At 41.8% G+C, this 17,700-nt stretch overlaps 1 protein-coding gene across 5 annotated transcripts; it reads left to right on the forward strand.

Annotated features, from left to right (window-relative positions):
• Nucleotides 1-1,656: 1,656 nt before the first annotated feature.
• On the forward strand, nucleotides 1,657-16,212 carry STX11 (syntaxin 11). 5 transcript variants are annotated; one of them, XM_041470132.1, is made up of 4 exons: nucleotides 2,015-2,130; nucleotides 7,598-8,661; nucleotides 11,188-11,386; nucleotides 13,227-16,212. In XM_041470132.1, the coding sequence occupies exon 4, from the start codon at nucleotides 13,232-13,234 to the stop codon at nucleotides 14,096-14,098; it is 867 nt and encodes a 288-aa protein (XP_041326066.1). In that variant the 5' UTR covers nucleotides 2,015-2,130; nucleotides 7,598-8,661; nucleotides 11,188-11,386; nucleotides 13,227-13,231; the 3' UTR covers nucleotides 14,099-16,212. The 5 variants fall into 5 exon arrangements, with proteins under 5 accessions (XP_041326069.1, XP_041326068.1, XP_041326067.1 ...); XM_041470134.1 differs by lacking the exons at nucleotides 2,015-2,130; nucleotides 7,598-8,661 and adding an exon at nucleotides 1,708-1,734; XM_041470133.1 differs by lacking the exon at nucleotides 7,598-8,661 and having other exon boundaries at nucleotides 2,000-2,130.
• The last annotated feature ends 1,488 nt before the right edge of the window (nucleotides 16,213-17,700 follow it).

Below are 17,700 nucleotides of genomic sequence, written 5' to 3' on the forward strand. Positions count from 1 at the left end.
CATCTCATCTAGGTGGCAAAATCAGTAGAAATTATAAATTTCTCTCACTCGCCATTAGTTTCTAAGAAGACTAATATTTTAACAATATTGCTACCTTGTCTGTTACTCAGCTACTGAAGTTTTGACTGAAGTCTTTCCCTAAGCAGGGAAGACTTGACAGTCATCTCTTTGGTCTTCCATATCCTCCGTATCCTAAATTACAGGGAAGATACCAGATGTTTCTAGATAAGCATTTTGCTCTTGACAGGATCATCAGACACATCAATCAATGCACCCATAGCTTTGCCTCTGCTGCAACAACAGCAGGTTAGTTTGTAATTGTTGTTCCATGCCACACAAAGCAGCCTGTACCTTTGATTACCCATGACATTACATTAGCACCCAGCTCTATTTCCAGCTCTGCTTGCATTAACAGCACCAAACAACACTAAAGGCCCATTTGCTCTCTGTGGTCCAGTGACAAGGAAAAGCTGCCTGCACACATGTGGGGATGCTGCAGCTGGTCTCGGAAAGCAGCAGCTTGGAAGAGAAAACCCACTCACAATTCAGTACCTTCAGGTAGTGTTAGGGAGCTGGTGAGACTCACACTGATTCCAATTAAATTTGTCTCCAGCATCAAGGTCTAAGAGAAAAATCCCAGCAAAGTGCCCAGAGCAGTCGTGGATTTTTCAAGGTGAAAGAGCCTTTCTGCCAGATATATTTTTAATTAACTTTTAACCGGTAAACCTCAAATATTTTCCTTTTATGTACACTTTTTTTCCTGACACAAAACCAGCATAGAAAATAAGGAGGGAGGAAGCTTCCTACACCTCTGCAATTGTCTCCATCATGGCAGAACTTATTCTCAGTCACCCAGGGTGGGACTGAAGCAATGTAAGAAATTTTGGAGCCTTATAACTGATGGCTGCTCAGGAAAGCAAAGTTGCTCTTTCAGCTACTTCTTAGCACCACCAAAAAAGTAACTTCAATATTTTAAAATTTTCAGATTCAGATTATATTCAAGCTTTGTGATGAAAAAGAGAAAAAAGTACATGTCCAAGATTTTCAAGAAAAGCAAAAGCTTCCCATTTCAGAAAGACCTGAACAATCTCTATAACTACTTGTGTGGCTCATTAATGTGTATGATTACCGTGTACCAAACATTGTAACACCAGAGTTTTGTTAGGTTTTATTTTCAGTTAGAATGATGTTGAAGCTGTTGGGTTTATTCCTCAGGAAGTCACAACGCAAAAAAGGACTTAATTTGACCCAAATTCTGAAGCATGAAACGAAAGAGCACATCTTCCTTACGCTAAGCAGTGGCAATTTGAATTACAGAATCACAGAGTGGGAAAGCCCCAGCTTGCCGGCGGGGAGGCGAGGACAAGAAAGGTCAGGGGACGTCCACGGGAACGATGGCGAAGAGACGGGCCAGCTCACCGCGCCCACGTTTCCCGGCACCCACGGGACGGAGTTTCCCCGCGCTGGGCAGCGACGAGAACCGCGCGTCTACCCACGGGCGCGGGAGGGCGCGGTCCGGCAGGGGGCGGGGCGCCGCCATGCAAATCAGGTCCTCACAGCCAATAGGCGGGCGAGCCGACCGAAGGGGTGGGGCGTTCCGCGGGGATGAGCGCTCGCCTCGACGGCGCGGCACCGACACCGACACCGACACTGGCACCTTCGGCACCGGCACGTCGGGGAGCGGCGCGGGCGGAGCGGAGCGACACAGGACCGGCCAGACTGCCCTGCCCGGAGGTGAGTACCTGCCGGGACGGGGCAGGACGAGACAGCGTTTTCCTTGGGGGCCAGGCAGGGTTTGTTCGTTTCCTCACCCCGGGCACAGCCGGTGCTGGCTCCCGGGGCGGGGGCACAACCGTATTCCCGAGCTCCCCTGAGCATCAAGGGGGCGGGGCGCCGCCATGCAAATCAGGTCCTCACAGCCAATAGGCGGGCGAGCCGACCGAAGGGGTGGGGCGTTCCGCGGGGATGAGCGCTCGCCTCGACGGCGCGGCACCGACACCGACACTGACACTGGCACCTTCGGCACCGGCACGTCGGGGAGCAGCACCGGCACCTTCGGCACCGGCACGTCGGGGAGCGGCGCGGGCGGAGCGGAGCGACACAGGACCGGCCAGACTGCCCTGCCCGGAGGTGAGTACCTGCCGGGACGGGGCAGGACGAGACAGCGTTTTCCTTGGGGGCCAGGCAGGGTTTGTTGGTTTCCTCACCCCGGGCACAGCCGGTGCTGGCTCCCGGGACGGGGGCACAACCGTATTCCCGAGCTCCCCTGAGCATCAGCTGGAGTTCCCGGAGGCCGAGGCGCCCGGAGCTGCTGCCGGAGGGAGGGCACTGCTGGGCAGCGCCGGAGCCCGGGCTGGCCGCCCCTTCCCGGGCTGTCGGGGCGCGCCCGGTGCTCGGCAGCCAGCCCAGCCGGCGAGGCGGAGGGACCGCGGGGCGTGCGGGGCGCTCGGCACCTCGGTTTTGCCTAAGAGTACCCGAAATTGTCCCTTTTGAATCGAGTCGTGAAGTCTGAAGCCCGGTGGCAGGAGAGATGGTAGGAAATGCGGACGGGGCTTTTGGGTCCGAAGGTGCCTAGCCCTGGTCCTCATGGAATGCAAAAGGGATGGCTAGGTTTTCACAGGATGAGAGAAAAACAGAGACATTGGATGTGCCTTCTCATCCAGTCACAACGGATGTCTGCATGTCCACTGCCTTGTTTGTCTGGCTTAACGAGTATCAACATTTTATTCATAGTGCTCATACATGGTTATGAATAGCTTCACAGCAGATTTTACAGAAAATTTGGTTTGTATGCAAAATATAATAGCTTTTCCTTTGTTCTTGAGTGTCATCATGATCATATCTAGAAGTGGATGCAAAAGTTAACATTCTTTGATTGCTTCCGATTAAATTGATACTCATTTCCTTCCTACCAAGAACTGGCCCTCGTGTATGTCTGAGATAACTACATGTCACTCTGATACGGAGAAAGGAAATGACTACAATAACAGCACTGGCCAAAAACGGACGTTTGCACTTCTTGTTCCTGTTCTTTAGAGGGTATTTTAGCAACCGTCTTTTAAGCTGTCAGGTGTCAAAATGGCAATCTATTACTATTTAGGATGAGAATACAATTTGAGTGATAATGCTTTCTTACCAGTGCTGATACTCACTATTTAAATAGTGGTGAGACAACAAGATGACCATAATTTTTTTTTTTAATTCAAAAGAGACCAGAGGTCTAACAGATGAACAGAATAAATGTCATCATTAGGAAAGGATGGTTTAGGTATCCAGCTCCTCTGATGACCTTTTTTCTCTGGCTGCCTTGTGTGCCCACTGCCCTGGAACTGAAATTGTGTGTTCTGTCATATGTTATCTTGTGTTTTGGCTGAGGCTAAAACTGCAGGCCAAGCTCTGTTGTTGAAAGACATCTCAATGAAGAAAGTGAGCATGGTACAGGAGGTGTCTTGAGACATTAAAATGAGTAAAATGTAGTACCTTCTGGGCACTGCACATAAAAGTGATGCTTTGGAATGCAACTGCATGCTCTATCAGTCCTGGAGAATTTGGGTGCTGTGGGATTGGGTTCCATGTCTGACATCTTTCACTATACTAACACTAACAGTGTTAACCAAACCTGCTTCAGAAGGAGAAATGGTAGTTGCGTAAATAATAGAGAAATAAGAGAATCTGCTGCATGAAATAAGTCCCCTAAATTTCTCCCCATCATGGGCAGCACTGTGTGAATATACACTTTGTGCTGGACCCACAGTGACACTGGGGGTGAGGGTACTGAACAAATCCTGGGAATGCAGGGCCACTGTGGGACTGTAAGACATTGATTTATCCATTTGGTGCACTGGAGCTGTGCACCTAAACCAGGCCTGAGAGGGCTTTCTGTATCTTCTCTCTTTCTGTCAAGGGAGAAGGTCCCACAGTGCTTCCACAGAGAAATGGTCCAATTTTCAGCAAGTCACAGCCAGTTCAACATAGGCCTGGTGAAAGAAATTGATTACTTCACCCATTTCCAGTGTCAACACAGGGATCAAACTCACCATTTCCCTTTCCATAGAAAACTCCTTTTATGTCCTGGAGTACTGTGTCTCCCTCCCTGGTCTTCTGAATTAAATGAAGATAATTCGTTCTGCTCCTCTTTCTCCAGAAGTGTATTTTCTAAAATGTTTGGAGACAATTATATGCCAAATATGCTCCCTTTGGCTTTCCTAATGTGATAACTGTTTCAGGATGTACTTTTCCAACTGAGGCCTTATCTATGCCAAGCAGAGTAAAACCAGTCCTTCCCAAGCCATCTCTCATTTAAGATATTAGGTTTTGGTTTTTTTAGAATGACCCTATATTGTGAGCTTGTTTTGTGGCTTGCAGTCAGCTATAACCTCACCAATGCCTTCCTGCTGCCAAACTAGGTATTTCCTACTTTATATTTGTGTGAATAATTTTATCTAAATGTGCCAGGCTTGACTATATTGAATTTCCTTTTCTTTTTGTTAATTATTCTCTTACTGTGAAGATCTCTTTAAATTCTCATAATTTCTCCTTCCCTGCCCTCACCAAACACTTGCTTCTACTCTCAGTTCAGTGTTGCCTGGAGACTGTACAAGCTCATATTTGGTTTCACTCTCCAAGTCACTAATGAAAAATGTGGATAATCTCTGAGTGTGACAGATACCCATCCTAATGCTGATATGTTCAAAACCAGTTCTGATGGTGAGAAGACAACTGCTGTGTCAAATATGAAGGTGTTGGACCAGATACTTTCTATTATCTTTTATCTGGCCCATCAATTTTCTTTGACTCTGGTCCTTCCTGTAGTTCAAGGATGACAAAACAGTGCAGAAGTAACTGAGGCAATGTTAACTTGATCCAGTAAACCTATCTCAATGCCAAATCTGGGGTTACCACTTTTTGCAGTGAAGCCATTTTTGCTTATGCTTACATTTTGGGTTATTCCCCAAGATGTGGCCATGAACCAGCTCTGGTGAGGAACATCATTCCCAGGGAGCAGCCTAGGGCTGGCTCCTGGGAACCCTCTCTTGGGTAGTGGGGGGGTTCCACATGAGGGGAGTGAAACAATTTGGTTTTTATCTCTGCTTTGATAGGCTAGATGAGATATCAAGGCACTCTACACAATCAGCAAGAGCTCTCACACAGTGCTTGGCACTTACATCTAGATAAAACTACATGTAGTTTTATCAGAGAGAGAATGATGTTACATATCTTGACTTCTGAAGGCTTATCATGTGTGCAGCTTTTGCCTAATCCGCTATGGCAGTTAACCCATTAATTACCAGGATTATTCTCAACAAGCTCGTGTTCACAAAAGTGAAGGAATTACTGCACGACAGCTTTTCCTGCTATGCCTTTTCTCTGTGCTGATTTTGTGGTATTGCAACTCACTTATTTTTGAAAGCAAGAATAAAGCTTGTTTGAGCTTTTGATATGCCCAACCAGGTGTGTCCCTAATTACATCTATATCTTGTCTCAACTTCACGGGTGCTTTGAATGGGCCTGTAAACACCCATGAGCTGCTAAGTAGCGTAACTGCCATAAAGCCTGACATGTCCTGGGGCTGAAGCTGTGGGTGTGCATGTGTAGCTGGCTATAAGGGTTATTTCCTGGCTGGAACTAGTTTGGTGCTGGTACAGTTGTGTAGATTTTGCAATAGAATCCCAAACTGAGCCTCACGTGTACCGGCCCACATGACCAAATACCAAGAAAACCCTGTATTTAACCTTAAAGGAATTTTTTTAAAGTCAAAAGTACTTGGTGTCAGATTGTAACACTTTCTAACAAATCTTAAATATATGTGCTTTTCAAAAAATAATGCAGTTGTGCTAATTTAAAAACGTCAGTAGAACATGTTTCTTCTGACTGATGATCACATGCGACCTCATATTTCTATTTACATACCAACATAATGTCTTAATCACTTACAAATACCACAGTGTGGTAGCAATAGTAGTTATATACCAGTGGCATATACACAGCTATTTCGCTGAGCCAATGTGTTCCAGGGAAGCCGAGGTGATTAATTAGATAATGTTATATTATATAATATAATATATTAATTATATTCTCATGGTGCTGTAGCGCCAGCACTGCCTGTGAGTGTGCTGGCTGATTGCCCTGCACGGGGACCTGTAATGATGCTGACCTGTAGTAATTGCCAAGAAATGCACAGATGGCTGTCTCACTATTTATATTAAGTGGTATGGATCTGTCTTAACCATTTGCCAAGCCCTTGGAGGTACAGTTCACACTCCCCTTCTCTCTATCTAGGCCAAATTTATCTGAAGACCTTGGTGTTGCAAACCAGTGAAGATGCAGAAACCTTTTTTGTCTATAGCCCTGTTACCTCTGCTCCCCACCCCACCCAAACACCACCAAATCTAGTTACAAGTGCTCATTTATGTGACTTGTGAGGCAAATTTTAAGAGGAGATACTGAGAATCCATTTTATCTGTCCACTATTGAAAGTTTGTCAGTGGTGATCCATAGCTCTCCAGTGAAAATTTAGACAATATAGTAGCAGTCAACCCGTGTAAAACAAACTGACCTCTCCAACACAGGGATAATGTTTACTCTCATGGCTACTGAGTAATAACAAGTTAAAACATCAGATTTTTTTCTCAGTCTTATAAATAAATATGTGAAAAATGGCATATTATAATGCATTTAATGCACACCAGCAGTGTCTCCTAGTTTTGATACTAATGTCTGGAAAAGCTGATAACCAGTCCACAGAAAACACCAGGATGGTTAACCTGCTATATTCACCAGGATGGTTAACCATATTCAATACATCTGAGAAGTATGAGATGCACCCTAGATCCTTCAATTTATAATATGTTGTCATATAAAAACTGAGAGTTCTTTTCTGTTGAAGAGATTAAATACTGGTAAAGAAACTGAGATAAGTCAAAGAAGACCCTCCAAAGCTATCAGTATTGTAGAAATTACTGCCTAATTTCTTTGAATTAGAGGCGACAATTGGAATTAATCCCCCCCCCCACCCCCACCCCCAGGTTTTTCCTAGACTTTGTGATAGGAAAGGAACCACTGGAGACTTGGAGTTTCTGCCAGATGCAGAAGTAGCCTGCAAAGAATGGAGTTATCCTTACTTCTCTGAATATATTAGCTTGTAATAAATAACTTATCCTGGCAGAGGACAGGGATATTTTGGGAAAAAACAATACCCTGAGACATTTGCAAGTGCAGATATGTGTCTCTAGTGACAGAAACTGTAAAGGTAGTCTTCTGCTGTACACAGGCTTTGATGATCCTACGAGCTGGGTAGTGTAGTCTTCAGATACACTTGCAACTTCTTGATGGATTTCTTTAGCTTTAGAACTGGCATTCAGTGTTAACTGATGGATTTTAATTCCTGAATACATTTTGTCTATTTTTAAACATTGTGAAATCCAAGAAACTCCAGAGAGGATAACTTCCTTTCAATGAGGCCGCAAAAAGATTTTGAACTGCTGATCTCTGTCATAGTTGTTAATAATCTTGGAATTAGTACACATACGTGATCTTAGAACAGCTTGAGAAGGCAAACTGTCCTAATCATTAGATTATAATTTTTTTTTTGTTTCAGGCTCTTGCAGAGGAGAAGAAAGAAAAAAAGATGACTAATTTGAAAAATCAAGCCTGCTGTGCCACCTGTGATGGGCATGGTTGGGAAGACAGGGAATTTGGTCTGAAAAGATGACTAGTACTCTGTTATAAGCCAATTACTCTTCTGGAAAGATGAAAACCTACTGTTTAAAAAAAAAAAAAAAAGTATTTTTCCCAAGTTAATCAATATTGTCAAATCTATTATTGGGCAACAAATACCAAGCAAAAATATTAATTCTGCTCTAAGACAAGTGTTTACAAAACAGATAGTTACTAGAAAATTATTAAATCTGAAATTCCAGCTCTTAAACAAATGGCTTCATCTAAATTTAACACTTTTTTTACATATGCATGACTTGTATTTTAGTGCAACAGCAGCACTCTATTTGCCTTAGAATGCAGTTTGTTCAATTCAGCAAGTCCATCTGAGTAGATTTCCATCAATACTCCATGCTCTACAAGCCACATGGGAAGTCACTGAAATGTGCTGACACATACTTAGCTATGAAGTAATTTTGCCTAAGAGCAGGTTATTTCCTAATTGTTCACCACTTGTTTTTTGGGTCATGTCTATTGTGTCATGAGAGAAAAATCACATGCCATTCAGAGCCAGGATGAGCCACGTGGGTTCCTTTTACCTTCCAAGGGCAAGAAGAACTACTGACAGAAATTATTTTTAACTGACTTGTTTGTTCCTCAAACAACTGAAGTAAAAACTTCATCTTGTAAGGCTCTACTCGAGGCTGAAAAGATTACTGACTAGACTTTTGGTAAGCCACAAGATGGTATTAAGTAGCAGCTGCCATTTATGAATGCTGCAAGAAGAAAAAATGTACACTGCCTTCCTTCCCAGCAGCTGGCCATGAAATATGGATGCTGTGCTGAAACTGCTTCATCATTTCACCATTTGTCCCTAGACTCTGAATCACAGACTATCCTGAGCTGGAAGGAACACACGAGGATCATTGAGCCCAACTCCTGCACGAATGCTCCATATGGGGATAGAGTGTGGATATACAAATGTTAAAGCTGAGATAAACATAAGTGCGTAATTCACTTGTTTCTATAGAAATAACTTTTTAGCCTTGGATTATTTATACATAGTTAACAGGCTTCAGAACATTTGCATGGCAATGTTAGGCAATGTTTGTAGGACCCCCTTTTGTATGTATATGGGGCTAACAGAAAGAGGGGTGTATGCACATGCATAGTTTTTGATTTTCAGAGTGGATTTGCTTTCTTGTCTGAAATCCCATGTCATACACTGTTGTCTGGGGCTGCAGTCTTATTGCAACAGGACAATTTGTATGTTTCTCATGCATCATGGGAAAGATTGTCACTGTGGTGATTAATACCAGTAAGTAGCACAGTAACATGAAAAGATGAGCACTGAACATGCCCTCAGCTGACTGTACTTGCTGGGTATCTGCCTTCAAAGTTGTAACCTCTGCAGTCATCACCTGGCCTGTATTTCCTGTGTGTGTGTTTGGGTGTACACATCATGATGGACTGGAAGAAGGAACTTCATATTTACAAGGACAGATTTACCTAGCCCAAAAATACAAATGGAAGTACATGTTCCAATTTGAATATAAGTAGCATTTTAAAATAAAATAATAAATAAATAAATAGAGTAGCTGACAGCTAGTCTATTAAACCTCACACTCTTAGAATTAAGGCAGTTATACACTTGCAGTTGTTACTCCAGCGTAGTCACTGTCTTGATATTCTAATGTGTTAGATGTCTCTTTATATAGACTTGTGCAAGTAGTTGAACATAGTTAATGTTCATGGTCAAACTTTTTATCTAAGGCTGATTACCAGAACAATTTAGACTGGACCTTTGAACATTGTCTAATCCAGGCCTGCTCAAACACACACAGGCAGTTCAGGTTGCTGAGGGCCATGTCAAGTGGAGTTTTAAATATCTTCAAGGATGCGGATTCCAAAACTTTTCTGGGCACCTTTTCCATGGCTTCTAAATGTTTGGGGTTTTCTTATTTTTTTACTTTCCCCCCCATCTCATACCTGGCTGGCTCTTCTCTTGTTTCCACATAGGCCTGTTGCATCTTGTACTATTGCTGTACATTTCCATGAAGGGAAAATGCCTTGTTTTAAGCAGTTAGTGATGGCAACAAGATCTTCCTTGAGCTTCCTGTTTCTCAGGCTGAACATTCCCAACTCTCTCAGTCTCTCTTCATATGTCAGGTGCTCCAGCACCTCTGACCACCTCTCTCCTCCCCTGGTCTCCTTCCAGTGTGTCTGTGTAACACTCCAGATGTGGTCTCTCAAGTGTCAGACAGGAGGGGTCCCTTTCCTCACTTTTGCTGCTCCACCCGGGATGCATGGCTCATGTTCCCCTTCATGCTACCAGCACACTGAGGTCCTGCAGAGCTGCTTTGCCATCAGAGAGCCCAACTTCTCCTGCTGCATGAAGGGAGAGACTGACACTCACTTTACAGACTGAGGTCTCAGGCTATCCCTAATAACCAGACATGTACCATATATTAATATATTGCTGTTCAAATTACAAGCAATACAATCAACATATACATAGATGCAAACTGCTGAGTAACAACAACATCTGACAGAGGAGGCCAACTTTTGTAAACCATTATTTGTTGTTGAAATGTTTCGAGTTGCTATTCTCCCTTGCTCTCCCTCCTTATTTATTTCAGCTCTTTAGTATCAATTCTGTCCCTAACACCACCCAAGGAAAGCTTGGAAGTTATTGTCCTCTCTTGGGAAGATCTGGTTCCCCTTTGTTTGAAATGACAATTGGAAATAGGAAAAGGCCTCTGTGGTGATGTTACATTCCAATCTACTGTTTTTCTTAATGTAAAAAATCCTGAAATTCTGCCAAATTGAGAGTTTCTCAACTCAGTTTCCAAAGTACCCCAAACAGTTTCCGAATACTCCAAATAAATTTACTATGTTCCTTGAGCAAAAGGTGCTCAAGTAAGCTGAAATCTAAACATTTGCTTAAACCTCACTAACCTCTTTGGCCAAATATTGCAAATGCTGACCTATGGAGTACTTGAGCATGTTCAGCATAAAGCTGAACAAGTGTCCTCTGTAATTTTTGGTGTTTGTGGCCTAATATGACACTGAAATACGGGCATAAAGTTACTTACTTCCCATACTTCCATCCTGTCCAGGTATGGTGTGTAGATAAGGAAGAGCATCTCAAAAATGTGAAGATGAAGTGGGAAGCAAGCTAGGTGATGCACTTTAGAAACAAAGTGTAAAGGACAGGACTTGGGAAGAATGAAAGAAAGTGCCAAAATGTCCCTGATTTTGCAGGACTCTTGAGTCAGGCTTAAATAGATGGCATCCACTTGTTAGGACAAAAGTGTGAACACTTTAGCTGTGGAGACATATCTCAGGCAGGTACAGGTCCTCAGTACAGAGTTAAAAGATACTAATGTTGATCACCTTAAATGTAAGTTTTGGTACATAGATACAAATAATGTAGGCTTTTAGAACTAAGTACTGGGGAGCTGGGAAAACCCAGGGTGAAGACTCTTAAGTGTAACTCCAACTTGATCCCTCTGTTCCACTTACAACTAGACTCTACTGGATCTGCTGGATCACGGAGATTGTGTGTGACACTGTCCATGTCACTTGAGAGGAGCTCTTCACAAGTGGCCTTGATCCATGTGCTCATTCACTGATGTCCAGCTTGTTCCTTCGCGATCTTACTCAGCAAAGTGCTCAAGGCTTGCAGCAGTGACTGAAGTCAGAAGGGGCTGACTTCTGAAGATTCCAGGTACAAAGCATTGTGCTTGAAGTGTCTCAAGTGGGCATTGTAATTTATCAAGAGTCTGTCACTATCATCCTTAAGGACTCTGGGCTGAAACCTGGCTGTGGGGCTGTTAGATTTGCCTTTCCCCAAACAACTGGTAGGAGTTTATGGAACTTTCCAAAGATTTTGCAGGGGAAATCCCCAAGGAAAATGAACAGTAACAACATAGTCAATGAGATAGCATGAACTGCATGATGAATATTACATTTTATGTCGTACAACTTTTATTCAGCACGTACAGAATGTAGGCAGAGACTTGGTGGAAGTGAAAGTGCACAGGCCAGTGTTTAATTGCGTGATCTTCCTGTGTCCAGGCAACATTGTGGTGCAATCCAAGGCAACACTTGACAGCTCCCTACTCTTCTTTTAATGTTTGACTTTCCTGTTGTATTAAAAGAAAGAAAAAAGCAATATTTTTTGAGATGCTGCAGAATTAGTATACACATGAATTTACTACAGCATTTTCATGTTGTGAATTGCTATGTATTTGCTTCTCCATTTCTTCCTGGGGAAGGAAGGGTAGACCTACTCTTAAAAATTACAAATTTATTACACAGGAGCTTTACTCAGTGTTTGCTTAACAAAGAAAACACAAACAGAAAGTGAAATCATTGTTGAGCCAGTTGTTACTATGCTTTCTGTAGAAGGCTGATGATATTTAATTTTTATTCCGTTTAAGGAATGGTAAGCACAAAGTTCACAGAATCGCAAAATTGTTAGGGTTGGAAGGGACCTTGGAGATCATTTAGTACAAATCTAACCAAGACAGGATCATGTGAATCAGGTGACACAGGAATGTGTCAAGTGGGTTTTGAATGCCTCCAGAGAGGGAGATTCCATGGGCAGCCTCTGCCACCCTCAGTGTAGAGGAGTTCTTCCTTATGTTGAGATGAATCTTCTTGTGTTTTAGTTTATGGACATTTTTCTTTGTCCTCTTGATGGGTACCGCTGAAAAGAGTCTGGCACCATCCTGTTGGCACCTGCCTTTGACATATTTATGTGTCTCAGTCTTCTACTCTCTCAGTCTTCTCTTTTCTAGACTAAATAGGCGCAGCTCCCGCAGTTTCTCCTCATAAGAGAAATGCTCCACACCCCTAATTGTGGGTGATCAGTGATAGCATCTGGAGACACTAAAGTTGCTTTTTTTTTTTTTTCTTTTTTGGTATTTTTTTTTCTTTTCCCTATCTTGATACTTTCTACACCATTTTTTGAAACTTTTCTTTCCCAATTGTATTGGTAAATGTAATTTCTGTTTCTGAGAGGCTTCTTAGTATTCTCCCAAGAAAAGCAAACTTGGAATGAGGGAAGGAAGCCCTGTGACATTTTGAGCAGTTGATGTAATGAGGGGTCAGGAGCTAGAGGAGATTTCTCTAGTGAGCAGTAGTGGAAGGTGTTCATGTTCAGTTATTAACATGTCTACAGATGCTGATAGCTGAAGGCTTAGTATCAGGAGTCTGGTTTTCCTCTCCAAGTAAAGGACTGGCATTTTGTGGGGAGTTTGGGACTGTCCTACTATTCTTTTTGATTTGTCTTCAGGATTTGTTGTCTTCTTTCCTGCAGTTTTGTTTCTAAACTTGTACCTTCTAGAACAGTGTTCTAGCAGAGTTTTGGATGTGATATCCATCACTGTATAACATATTGCGAACAAATTTAAAATCTAGTATTTTGGGTTATCTTTGATGAGTTACGTTTGTTATCTATGATTTAGTTATCATCATGATGTAGCTATTAGTTACAAATTTTCAACTCTCTTTACCAATATTTTAGTGACTTCAAACTCATTCCTCCTGTTCCTGTTTTACAGGCAGGATGAAAGACCGTTTAAGTGAGCTGCGTGAATTTGCCAGGTTACACAACCAAGAGTTTTCTGATAGTGATGATGATGAAAATTCACCCCAGGACATTCTCCTTTATGAGACAGATTATGCCTTGGAAATCCTTCATAAGGACATACAGAGCATCCGGACAGAAAATGACCACCTAAAAGCAGATGTCAACCGTCTCAGAAAGCAGAACAGCCGCTTTCTTACTTCCATGCGCCGTCTTAGTAGCATCAAACGAGATACTAATTGTATTGCCAGAGACATTAAGAGCCGTGGAGAAAGCATCCACAGGAAACTGCAGGTAATGAGAGATTTCTGTGAAGATGCAATAACAAAATATGGAGCTATGTCTGTCATTGCCAGGGTGGCGAAGAACCACTACGTTGACCTCATGCACACATTTCAGGACGCTATGTTTGATTACAATGCAACAGAGATGAACCAGCGGGAGAACTGCAAGATTCGAATTCAGCGGCAGCTGGAGATCATGGGCAAAGACGTTTCTGGTCACCAGATTGAGGAGATGATTGAGCAAGGCAAATGGGATGTCTTCTCCGAGAATCTCTTGTCGGACGTTAAGGGAGCTCGCGCAGCCTTGAATGAGATAGAGACGCGGCACAAGGAGCTGGTGAAGCTAGAAGGTCGCATTAAGGAAGTTCATGAGCTCTTTCTGCAGGTGGCCCTGCTGGTGGAGGAACAGGCAGACACCTTTGATGTTATTGAGATAAATATGCAAAATGTTGAGGACTATGTAGGAGATGCTAAAGACCAAGTGAAAAAAGCTTTGGAATACAGGAGAAAACATCCCCTCAGAACAATCCTCTGCTGCTGCATATCATGTTGCAGAAGGTGATGGTCCCACTGGAGCTATCACAGACTGACTTGAATGTCTTCAAACTCAGCTGTTCTTTCCAGAGATTTTTTGTAATGACAAGCCCTAGAAATAGAGGGGGTATTTTATATTTTGCGGTTGGTTTTGTTCATTGCCTGTTTACTAAATGTGCTGAAGGCTGTTTGTATTTATAAACTCCTAGAAATGTTGATAAAACGATTTTTAATCTAATTTTTATTGAAAGGTCCTGTTACTGTAACTAGAGGTGCAATATCTCTACAGCGATACTTGCTTCATCTAGGCAAGAAAGAAGAATGAAAAACTTATCCTAGGGAAGACGAATACTTTTAAGAAGTAACTTTATTCTTATTTGTTGAAGTGAGGCTGCAGGTGATGAAGTCTTATTGCCTGGGGCAACACAGTACACCACAGAATCAGGAAGTTTCAGTTTTAACTAGTTTGAAGCCTGCTTGATACGCATTTGACAAAATACTGAGCCTGGAGCAAGAGCAGGACACAGAACTAGTTTCTCTTTCAACTTGATTTTCAGCTGCCTTAACAGAAGTGGCTGCACCTTAAATGATAATATGCAGATTTTGCTCTATTTGTGTGCAAGTGACTGCTTTTTTCCATTTTGAGTACCCAGCTCTCTCAAGGTGGCTAAAAGCACTGCAACACTGAGGCAACTCACTCACTTTTAACTTGAGCCACTCTCGACTCTCAGTTTCAAACCTGCCATGCTTTCATGTTCTGATGCACTTTCTGCCAATTAACACTTCAGCCAGAGGCAAAACATGGAGTAGCCTTCTGCAGAAACATGTATAAGACAACAGCTGTGGGGTTGAGAAAGCTTTGTAGGATCTCCTATCCTAGTACATACATAGAAGCAGTTTTAGTGGAATGACTGGCCTGTCAGTACACTTTTATTTTTTATAAGCATTGACCAAATATGGATTTTTTAATACCTATTTTAAATAAAATGAAGGATTAAATTTTTTTTTAATATGCAGTTTTACTTGTGTACAAAAATTTTGACTCTTCTCCAATTGTTGGGAAATCTCCACCTGGGAAAGCAAACAGAACTATTTCTTCAGTACACCTGAAGAAAAAAGAAAAGAGTTTCATGCCATTTCAGTGCTCTTTTCAAGCTTAAAAGGAAACTCTCCTTTTGTGGGAGTCTGCCCTTACACAAGGGCAAACCAGTAGGTTTGGAGTATTGCAAGGAAATAAAAAATGTGCTGTCCTGGTAAGCACTGAGCATTGTCAGTGGAACATATTCACAAAGTCTGGTGATTGATCGCAGCTCCTGCTTCTGGAGGTTTTCCAACTATATTTATAGGTGGCTTCCTGATACACTGTGATCTATTGCTGTCCTTTGAAATAATGCAGGACATTTGTTTCAGATTTTTTTTAACTAATGGTCCTATTTGTACCAATTTTAATAAATATATTTCAACATTTCAAATATTTTGTATTTGGGAGTTTTCCTCAGATGTGCATAGATGTACACCTTCCTGCACTAGTTGCAGTGAAACTTCTCCCTTCTTACCTTTTGCACCCTGATTTTATCTGTGAAAAGAAACCCCAAACATTTCTTTCTATTTGTATTAATAAAACAACAAAATAAATCCACTTCCAAGCTTTCATATCTTACTGGGAAACAATTTTAGTCAGACAGACTTTTTTACATAAATAGAAACTAAAGGGATAACTTTTCACAGAAAGCGATTGTCCCTTTTGCTGTAGCACCTGTCTCTGATAACATGGAAGAGTGAGGAACACTGATCTCCTAAACTATAAAATATTTTGATATTCAGTGGTGTACTGGTGATATCAGTGTTGTGCTTGTCTGAGGATGTCTCCAGTGAGGTGTTCAAACTTGAAATGGGAGAAAGGAGGGTGATGAGCTGGGATCACAGCCAGTGGCTTTGGTGCTACTCAAGAAGACAAAGTTGTTTACTCTGTAGGTGCTGCCACTAAGTGGAACTGTGCATTCCTCTGAGAGTCAGCATGTGGGGATAAATCATGAAGAATGAAATACTGTATTTCCTTTCACATGCGTATTCCTAGCACTTGCTGATGTTTTTGATAAAAAATATGTACTTTTTTTTTGTGCTCGTTCTTTTTTTGCATCTACAAATGGAATAAAAGATTTAATAAGAAAAACTGGACGTGCAGAGTGTCGTGCATTGAATCTGCAGCTCTGAATATTTTTTTTGTGTTTTCAAAGTTTAGTTTAAAAGTTGCTGGACTAAATTATGAATTGGTAAAAAGAGATTAAACAAGGCCTAGAAAAAAAAAGGCATCCCAATATTTGTTGCCATGGTAAATGAAATGTGTTGCATGTTGAGATAGACTTACTATTGTTTTTTCCCTAAAAATCCCAAGAAAAATGAGTTTCATGCATTCTAAGATGATACTCTGTTAAAAAAAAAATCAATTTCATTCTGGCAGTTCTGAGAGAACTTGATGATTTCACTAGTAGATAATGCAAAACTAGTATTCAAATCTTTAGCTTGATTTGAGGCACAGGGAAAGAGAGCCGAAAGAAAAGATAATTGTAGACCTTCTCTCCTGACTTAGGGCTGTTGCTGTAGGGAAAAAAAATGAGAATTAGTCAAAAACCAACCTGATACCTTTTAAAACTATTTTTAAGATGCACTGTAAGAGACACTTAAAAATTACTTTCAGTAACTGAAGCAATCATTCTGTCATTCTCTTCCTTGAAAACAGGTCCTTTGCTTAATACTTTGGGGTTTTTTCTACGCTTCGGTTATGTAAGAACTCAAATTTAGCCAGCCCATGAAGTTGCCTAATCACAGTTGAACAGACTTTTGAAAAAAACCCTGATCACACTATAGCTGCAAGGACTCATGCCACACAGGAAGAGTGGAAGAAGATGATAAAAGTTGCTTGATAATATGTTAGCATACTAATAACAGAGGCTGCAGAATGGACATCTTCTGAGGAAAGCTGCCTTCTCCTTCTGAAAGTCAGCACAACTCCTATGCAGATGTGTGTAGCACATTCTATAGGTTGGTAGGGTTTTTTTCCCCTCTTCCCTCATATGGCAAACACTTAAACTGGGTTTGAGGAACGAAGAAGTTAAAATCTGACAGGGGATGTTTTAGCTTTTAGGATTGCTGTTACTTTGGTTTTGTTTCCTACTGAAGCTGAAGTTTCACAACACACACCACCAATCAGCCACCAACCAGTCCTTTCTGAGGAGGACAAAGAAGAACTGGCAACCAGGGACACTTTGCTCCTTCTAAAATATGTAAGACAGCACAGCATACATATAAAAGAGACAAAAAAGTCCCCTATTACAAAATATAACGCTTAGTATGTAATGGATATGCATATGGGTTTCCATTTCATCTTGAGGAATTTTTTTTTTTTTTTTAAGCATGGGTTTCATTTTACAGAAATGGCAGTGAGACAATTGCTTCCTCAAAATGAAGGACCAGACTGTGGACACACTTGCACACATGAGCACGTATCTTTGCCACATGTCTTGGGAGAAACTTCCTGAAGTAAAGGGATAGCTCTTAAGATCCAGATTTTGTTTTTTTCTGGTAGCTGAACTGAGTAGCTGTGCTAAACTGCTGCTTTTTTTAATCTAA

Source organism: Pyrgilauda ruficollis, unplaced genomic scaffold (genome assembly GCF_017590135.1).
Source record: "Pyrgilauda ruficollis isolate IOZ18807 unplaced genomic scaffold, ASM1759013v1 scaffold24, whole genome shotgun sequence".
Classification (NCBI taxonomy): domain Eukaryota; kingdom Metazoa; phylum Chordata; class Aves; order Passeriformes; family Passeridae; genus Pyrgilauda; species Pyrgilauda ruficollis.

Excerpts from the sequence above, each read along its gene's own strand:
- STX11 (XM_041470135.1), top strand. The coding sequence starts at position 13,232 with ATGAAAGACCGTTTAAGTGAGCTGCGTGAATTTGCCAGGTTACACAAC.